The sequence below is a fragment of the Prosopis cineraria genome, unplaced genomic scaffold (genome assembly GCF_029017545.1).
Source record: "Prosopis cineraria cultivar Desert tree isolate PC_DT_omini unplaced genomic scaffold, ASM2901754v1 PC532, whole genome shotgun sequence".
Lineage (NCBI taxonomy): Eukaryota > Viridiplantae > Streptophyta > Magnoliopsida > Fabales > Fabaceae > Prosopis > Prosopis cineraria.
Genome location: NW_026555857.1, coordinates 38,528 through 48,148, shown reverse-complemented (window position 1 = coordinate 48,148; position 9,621 = coordinate 38,528). Strand labels below are relative to the sequence as shown.

The window sequence follows — 9,621 nt, the reverse complement described above, 5'->3', positions numbered from 1 at the left end:
TTTTTCTTTTAATATCCTTCACTGAATATTGAAAAGACAAAATATATTGTTAAAGTACACATGCTTAATAGAAACAAAGTTAATTATTTATTCTCGTTTGTAAAAAAAAATTAATAACTTATTAAATGTGAATGAGTTTTAACATTTTTTTAATTTGATGAAACATATTGAAAGTAACTAATAAATAGGATTAGAGAAATATTAAATACATGTATAATATATATTTATATATATATCTACAGCATGTCTATTATTAATAAAATGATACATATTATTATAAATTAACAATATTATAAATTATATTTTTATAATTTGTCAATATAAGTGGCTCTTAGTTAAGTACAAGTATACTCCAAAGTATATATATTTATACTTATTATTGTCAACATCTTTTTTTTAAAGGTCTCAAATCATATTATATATGCATATATATAGTATAAAAATGAAATTTATCTTCTAGTAGGGTATTTTTTTGAATCTTTCTAATTTTTGAAATTTTCTTAAGCTTTTTTAATGTTAAGTTTAGAGCCATCTAGTTTTCTAAAATCCTTTCTGTTTCAACTATGTTTCAAACTCAATAGCAACCCAATTTGGTCCTATTAGAGATAAAAAGTTAAAGAAATTATGTATCTAGAAAATAGACATAAGTTATGAATATATAAAATTTGAGATGTGTCTAATCAAATAGCTTAACTTATTCTAATAAAATTAAATTATTCTTCAACACACTTAATAAAAAATGAATTTAACATGATATAAGAGACATTGGATTAAGAAGAAAAGAGAGAAAGATCAAAAGATTGGGGGGAGGGGGAGGGGGGGAAGATATTTAAAAAAAAAAAAAAGATGAGGCGGAAAGGGAGAAAAGTAGAAGAAAATATATTAGAGATAAGCAAGTCAAAAAAGTTTTGCTTCTAGAGACTGAAAAATATATTAAAAATATATAAAATTTAAGATGTGTTTAATAAAATAATTTAAATTATTTTGATAAAACAGAACATCTTTAAGTATACTTCATTAAAAAATTAACAAATTCAACCCAACTCAATTATGATGGCTCTAATCAACAGTTCAACTTGACTTTGGACCGGATTTTAAAACATTATCATCCATAAATACATATACTACCGCCTGCTGGTTTGTATTATGTATATTTTGATTTCTTTTAAAATAACTATCAATATAAAATATGAAATTAATAAAAAAAAATCGAACCATGTAATTAGCGAACGATAGAGTTATTTTTTATTCACGTGTTTTTTCATTTTTAATATTATTTAAGATACATCTGAATATATTTTAAATTAAGATACATTACGTCCGCCCCTGGAGTCGCATGGGGAAATATATATATATATATATATATATTTATTTTTTTTCTTAGTTTAAAAATATAAAGTTTTTTAATTAAATTTTATTTTTAATAGAATAATTATTATTTTTAAATTAATCTCATTTTTTATATTTATTTTTATTTAATAAGGTATTTCATCTTAAAAAAAATATAAAATGATCTATTTAATGGGAATATTTTAAAAAAATGATTACACCTGAAAAAAATAAAAATATTTTATATTTTTTAATATTTATTTTTTTTATAAAAATTTTATATTTTTTAACGTAAAGAATATATATTATCATGGTAAAAAAACGTAGTATTAGTTTATGTTGTTGATCAAAACATTCTTCTTTCTTTTGGTAGACTATTCTATTCCATTTTATTTGAGGATACTGTTTATTAACAGTCACGAGTGTTAGGATGTATATAATTAGTACATTAATATCAGTTTACAAATAACTATGGACCCAAAATTATTAAATAACTTCACATAATAACGGGAGGCTCTTCACAGTTCTTCACAACGATTCTCTATTTTTTTCACTTTCTCTAATCGTTTCTGATAAATCACTAAATAGAAAAATTATTTAGTTCATATATACACTACAATATCTCATCTGGTCCGCTTTATTAGAAATAAACGATGCTAGAGGCTTTTTCTGAGTCTGAACTCTGAATAAGTGAATGTGAGAAACAACTACTTTCCTTGTATTTATGGAAAATTTCTCTTCTACCCTTATGAAGTTAACATAATTAAGTTAGCACCATGAAATATTCAATTCAAAATACAATATAAAGCATTTTCTAAAATCTTTACTTAGTTTAAAAATACAAGACATTGAGTAATTTTATAATCATTTTTCAACTTAACCCCTACTTCATTTATTACATTTTTCTTTAAATGACATGAGAATTTTAATGAGGGTTTGATTGGAAACATGCAACTTTTTTAAAAAAAATTAAGGTTTTAACTAATATTTTTTTAGTACTGTGGATTAATTAGCAATACCTTATATTTTAGTTCAAAGGAAATACATAATTACTGCATCAAAAAACCAATAAAGGTCTTGAGGAAAAAAATCTCACATATATTCATTAATTTAATTGTATTTTTTTTTTATAAAAAAGAAAAGAAAAAAAAATTAATGAATATTTCTTGATTATGTGAAACGGTTATTCATTTTTTATAAGAACATTTAGAGGGAAGTGCACTATTTTTTTATTAGATTAAACTTCATAATCTCTATTTTTTGCTGAATTATTGACATGGACGCGCTAATAAAATTCATAGCAAAGCTTAATTAAATTACCTAATCAACGCAGTCACCGAGCCACGCTTTTCCATGATCTTCATTGTCTAGATTTAATATAGAGTAGCGAGTCAAAGGATACCTTGTTGCTAGATTTCATTCTAATGTTAGTTACTTATCCTTGAGAATCACTGAAGTTATTGGCATAATTCAAGGCTTAAAAAAATGTACCAAGACCTTTTGTTTTCACAAATTGTGCTAAGGCCGTCCACTTGCTTACAAAAAATGAAGTTAGTCAACACCTATTCAAAGACATTATTGAATATTCTTCTAATACTTTACTCCCTCTATTTTTAAATATAAAAAAATTATTATGTATTTCTTTGTTTTTATTTATAAGTAAAATTATAAATTTCAAGAAATATTTATCATATTTTTCTTAGACCATTCTTCATAAAGTCAATATTTATTTTTATTAAATCAATTTATTTCATTAATTATAAAAATAATCTACATTTTAATTTCATATATAATTATTATACCTAACCAATTTTTTAAAATTGTATGAATTGATTTTTTTTCTTTTTTAATATTTGAAACGGAACGAGTGCTTAGGTTTTTGTTTTTCTTCTGAGAGGATTGAACAAATGAGTCAATTCAAGTCTACGATTGGAGGGACACGATCCAGCTGACAACCAAGCTAACCCCAATATCAACATTTTTTTAATTTTATTTTATGGTATTCTCTCCTATTCTATTTATATATGGCTTCCGAATTGTGTAAATGAAACTAATAAAAAAATTTAAATCTCATCAATTCTTTCAAAAAAGTCCACAAGTTTTTAATTTTATTTTTATTAAATATACAATTATTTTTCACAAGTTAAATGTTGTGTTCAACAAAATCAAGTGTGTCAAAAACTTGGAATTTTAAATATAACCATAGAGTCCTTGGATTTTTTCACCTCAATTCACTCAAATGCAAAGTTACAAAAGATTGGTTGTAAAAGGTATTTTTAATTAATGCAAAATAAGGTATAAAGTTATAGTGATTATAATTTATGAATTAAAAATAAATCTAAGTCTAGGTACGAAATACAAGGTAAAAAATTGGAAAAATATGTGGTTTCTAGTGTACCCCCCCCCCCAACGTTTAGATGAAATTTAAGTTTTGGCTCCTTATATTATGATTTTTGAATTCATCCTTGCCAATGGCTTTGAGTCTTAAAAAGTTATGTTGAAGGCATAAGTGGCACGGCTCGTGCTGGTAATGAACTGAATCTTATCTTTATTTTAGTTTTCTTTTATCTTTATTCTTTTGGACTAACACTTCGTTTCATGCCAAAGCATATATTTTAAAAATAAGATATTACAATGTTTAATAACTTTATACACACTTAATAGGATAAAAAGATAAAAATAGATAAAAAAATCTTAAACATGCTCTATACATAAAACAACAAGATTGATACGAAAGTATTTACCATTCAATATTAATGTCAATAAGAGATAAAAATGAAATGAGATTCAATTTTAAGATAATGCAATTGTTTTAATTAATATATTTATTGAATTAGCTAGAAGCGAATTATTAAAAATATAAACGTGAATAAAATTATAAAATTATAATATTTTTTAAAAATGTGATTTATCTATAATTTTTAACAATTGATAGATGATAGAAGCCATTCTAATTGCTTCCTGTTATATGTTTTATTATGGGTTCTTGATATTTGTTGAATATAATAATCAACGAAAAAATAACTTGTGTGGCTCTATTTCGAAATATAATTAAAATAGAAATATTGGCTAAATGGACATAATAAATATTAAAAAAAATCTTTAATAAATAATAACTACGGGATGGTAAACATGAGATAAGATGTATAAATAGATAGTATTTGAATTTTATTGATATCAAAAGTGAAAAAATCCTAAATAAACAAGTCTTACACGCTTAAATTTAATTACGTTATTTAATTAAATGATGGGTCGTATTAATCATTAGCTGCATTATTCATCAATTATGAATGCCGCAAATTTTATGAATTTTGTTTAGTATATAGTATATTTTATTAGTTCCATCATTTAAGATAATAAAGTTAAAAACTGAAAAAAAAAAATCAAATTCAATGGACGAATGGAAGTATCTCAGCGACGTCCTGGTAATTGAGGCGTTGGAAAGCTTGTCATGGAAGAAAACAAACAGAAATGCCTTAGCAACCAAGAGTCCAAGACTGCCTGTGACGTCAGCCTCCCCACATGAGGTCACCTCTTAGGTCACCCCCTGGATTTGACTTTTTCATCTTATATCTTTAACTCGGCTTAATCCATGGAATCAATTCAAATAAACTTGGACGTAACCCTGACATATTATTTATTTAAAAGAAAAGTCAAGCAGAGATTTTCTCCCTTTCCTTGGAGATAAAGTTTTACAATATATTATTATATAATACTACTCCCCATCCTTGATACAAAGTGAAATTAACTAATTTTATACTTATTAAAAATAATCTTTCTGCTTAAAAATATAAAATATTTTTTAAAAAGTTAGATATTAAAAAATATAAAATATTTTTAATTTTTTAAAATATAATCATTATTTTTTAAAAAAATATCCCTATTGATAATGATTTTATTTTATTGTCGGGTGTTTAATAGGAATAAATATAAAAAAATAAGTTAATTTAAAAGTAGGTAATCATTTTATTAAGGTGTAAGATTAGGTTAAAAATAACTTACATTTTTAATAGATGAAGTATTAATTATGTTAATAATAAGTTGAGCCAATTATAAGTTATAAAGATACTCCTTCCATTTAATATTATAACATAATTTTTAAAATATCATGTTAACAAGAATAAGATATTTTGAATCTTTTGAGATGTAATTAATAAATTTTTAAAAATTAATCTTAATTAAAGGGTGTGCTTAATAAGTTTTTTAATAAAACATCATATTAAATAATGACAAAATAAAAGTAATGTTTTTGACAAAAAACAGGAAAATAATATATAACTTTGAATACAGTTGATTAATTTATTAAGAGTGTAATTTAATTAAAAATGTATGTTAAAAAATGTATCATTATGAAATAAATGTCATACCCGAAAAGATTATGCATAAGGAAATATTTTTGTTATAGTAATTTATACATAGCACAAGCGTTTGTTTTTGTATTATATTTACTTTTTAAAAAAATATTGTAATTTCCATAGAAAATTAAAGAGGTCTAAATCCATGGAACTTAATGCCAGAAGAGGGAAATCGTGGTTATCAATGAGGCTCAGCATTCTAGAATCAACCAAAGAAGGTAACACGCAATTGCCTGAAGAAAGGTGCGTGTGAAAAGTTAGAGCACGTGGAGCGTGTGAACAATCCGAAGAAAAGCCACTGTAATAATCTAATTAAGAAAATCAATTTTTGCAACTTCCATCCGAGTGGACGAGTACGGTTGGCTTGGGCTAGTGGCTCACCCGCCACCAACACCAACATTCACATAAGCGCGTATAAAAGCCTACACACGCGCGTATTCCTCCACCTTCATCATCTCCAGTAGATCCCTCCATCTCTAACCCCAATTCAAAATCTCTACATCAATTCTACAAATTCTCACTGTTCGATAGATTTTGAGTATAGAAAAGAATGATGCAATCGGTTTCGGTTTTACCTTCTTCTAGCACGTTCACGGATTCAAGTTCTTCCACGATTCACGATGAAATTTCCGGGGATTTTGCTGAAAATATGAGGGCCAAGTTGAAGATTGATGATGTGATCCACGAGGGAGAGCAAGAACAAGAGGACGAAGAGGAGGAATTCAGCTTTGCTTGTATGATCCCCGATGGATCGCCGATTTCGGCAGGCGATGTGTTTGAAAACGGCCAGATCCGACCTATGTATCCTATTTTTGACACAAGTCTTCTCTTCAGCGAGGAGTATGAGGGCTCCTCCACGCCCCGGCCGCCGTTGAAGAAGGTCTTCGTGGAACAACGCGGTCAAGTTTCGTCTTCGTCGTCGTCTGAATCGGAAGAACCTGATGGCCCACCGGAGGGGTCGTATTGTGTATGGTCTGGGAAAATGGCGGTGGAGGCCTCGAGTGCGAAATGCAATAAGAGCAATTCCACGGGCTTCTCCAAGCTGTGGAGGTTCCGAGAAACGAAGCTCCGGAGCAACAGCGACGGCAAGGACGCTTTCGTCTTTTTGAACCCGTCGGACAGTAAAAGCACCGCTAACCCAAAAAGCTCCGGTGCTCAGTCCGAAAAGGTAGCGACAATGAAGGCGAGCTCCGGCGAAGCCAAGAACGTCGTGGTAAAGAAAGTCAAGGGAGGGAATAGTAAAACGACGTCGTCGGCACATGAGAAGCATTATGTGATGAGCAGAGCGAAGAAGGAAAGTGATAAAAGGAAATCGTATTTACCATACAGACAAGGTCTGGTTGGGATCTTTGCGAATGTGAATGGACTGAGCAGGAACGTTCATCCCTTCTGAGTATGTTCGTCCCTGTATTAAAGTGCTAATTTTAGTCATTAAGATTATTATTTATTGAGTATCGTGTAAATGTTGGTTAGACGGTAGAAGAGGCCATTTTTGTGCTGGGTCTTCAATCTTTCTTTTTCTTTCTTTTTTTATTTGGCAGTGGGATTTCCTTCTTTGTGAGACTATGGTTTCTAATTCCCTAGGGATTATGTACAATATTGATGTTGTGTAATTAATTATGGATCCAATGGAAGGAAAAAAAACAATATTTTCTGCAATTTGTGCTGCGTGATTGATATAGGATAATTTCGGTGGGGGCAAGGTGCATGGTTTTAGTTTCGATGAATGATATAAAGCTATTCAGTTAAAAAAAGTCTCAATCAAATATACCAATAAGTTTTCTTTATATTAAAAAAAAAGTTCACATAATCCTCATAAAAATTTCACTTGCCCCCTTAAAATTTTCATTTTGCCCCAACCCAAAAAAAAAAAATGTATGTTTTAACCCATTTATTTATTTTTAGATGAAACATATATATCTAAAAATATAGTTTTCTATTATTTTGATTATAAAACTATACTAGTTCTTTAATAATTAATTTTAGTAAATTTTATTCTTTATACTCATTTAATATTTTTATAAAATTTTAATATTTATATTTGGTTAAAAGTTGTCTCCACTAACTAAATTTTTTGGGCCGTCATTAGTTTTAATTATAATAATTGAATTTCATGAATTTTTAAAAGTTATTAAGATACTTTTTTAAAAAAATTAAAATAACATTCACAATTAAAAAATTTCACATGCACAGCATTTTCTCTAAAAATTTGAAATTTTTTTGTTTTTTAAATATCATATGACAAAATTATTGATAGTCATTTAATTAAATTGGACAGTTATTATGTCAAATAAAGTATTTTACTGAGACAGTGAATTTGTGCCATCCACTCAATTCAAATCCTACATACCAGAGATAGCAGAGTTCTTGGAGTAGACACTAAAAAAAAAAAAAAAAAACCAACAAGTTAAAACCTCGCCAATTAGGCAATTACTTGCAAATACAGTCAACTTATATAGATCATATATGGGCCTAGTATGTGTTTAGAGTTGTATAGGCCCCCTCAAGCACACACTTTTTTTGGTATTTTTTTTTTACCACTTGTTTTTGGTATATTAAAGATCTAGCAAAAATAAAACGGATACCAAATTTAATAAAAACATGGAAGTAGATTTAAATCCCACGTGTAATCTTTAAGAACAAGGGCCCTGGCATGATAAGCAACCATATGTAGGTCATGCTAGGGCCCTTATTCAGAAAAAGGCCTGTTGGTGCTTGTTAAAAGTTAGGCCTCGGTTGTGGGCTTTTGCCAGAGCAGGATCAGGTTGGGCTTTCTGTTCTGGAATTTGAACTTGACATTTTTTATTTCGGCCTACTATATAATATGACATTACATTATTAGATTGCACATTATTTCCTCCAACTATAATATAAGGAATCTTCAAAAAGTCTTGTTCCCTCTGGACTATAGAATATTAAATAATTTTATAATTAATTTTCTAATTACACCCTTATGTCATTTATTACTCGTTTAAAAAAATATTAAAATTTCAATTGTCATTATTAATGCATTTATATAATATATTTAATAAGAATATAATTGAAAAGATGTAATATTTTATAAGAAATTAAGATTTCACCTGATTTTTTTCGAGAACAATGAAATAGTTGTCAATACTATATACTATGATGCAAACTCCAAGGGAGTATGTTACTTCTTCTGGATCAAAATATAGAGTATTAATAACTAATTACAGTTCTAAAACATATGAGTTTAAACTTTAATTTCTTAAAAAAAATTGCATATTTTCAATTATACCTTCATTGGATACCATATATAAGTGCCTTAATAATGATAATTAAAATTTTAATATATCATTTTTTAAAAAAGAGTAATAAATGAAGTAGAGGTATAGTTAGAAAAATAATTACAAAAGTTACCCAAAGCCCTAAACTTTAGATCAAGTGAAGTTTTCTAAAAAATGTTTTATATTATAGTTTAAGGGGAGTATATTATATGCCAATATATAATGTGTGTGTGTGTGAAAAAAAAAAGAACCAATAGCAAAAACAAAAAAAAAAAACAGAGAGACTTCTCCTAATTAATTAAACAACCTCTTCTAATTAATAGACTTATTGAGGGTTAATTTAAAATTTTAAATTCATTAACTAATTTTAACTCAACTTCCTGATCCATATGCAGATATCATTATATACATGGCTATGATGTCAATAAGAAGGACCGATAATTTAAGAAATTACGATGAACAATGTCAGAGAGATGTGGGTCAAGAATGTCTGGCATCATTGGCAATAACTGATGTAGAGTAGCCCACGTAAACAGAACAGGCCCATTAAAGATGAAGGCAAAACCAAATTCACAGAATGTTGGAGCAGGAACCAAAAACGTTCGGACAAGACAATTTGTCTTTATCTGAGCTCAAGGACATAACATTATGCCAGATGTTCCCTCTTGGCTCTTGCCATCATCACTGGC

General features: G+C 27.8%; 1 protein-coding gene across 1 annotated transcript; it reads left to right on the top strand.

Annotated features, from left to right (window-relative positions):
• Positions 1-6,115: 6,115 nt before the first annotated feature.
• Positions 6,116-7,343, top strand: LOC129297461 (uncharacterized). Its single transcript, XM_054935798.1, has one exon. It carries the CDS (start codon positions 6,235-6,237, stop codon positions 7,075-7,077), a length of 843 nt encoding a protein of 280 aa, XP_054791773.1. The 5' UTR covers positions 6,116-6,234; the 3' UTR covers positions 7,078-7,343.
• Positions 7,344-9,621: the final 2,278 nt, after the last annotated feature.

Coding starts and splice junctions, on each gene's coding strand:
- LOC129297461 (XM_054935798.1), top strand. CDS start 6,235: ATGATGCAATCGGTTTCGGTTTTACCTTCTTCTAGCACGTTCACGGAT.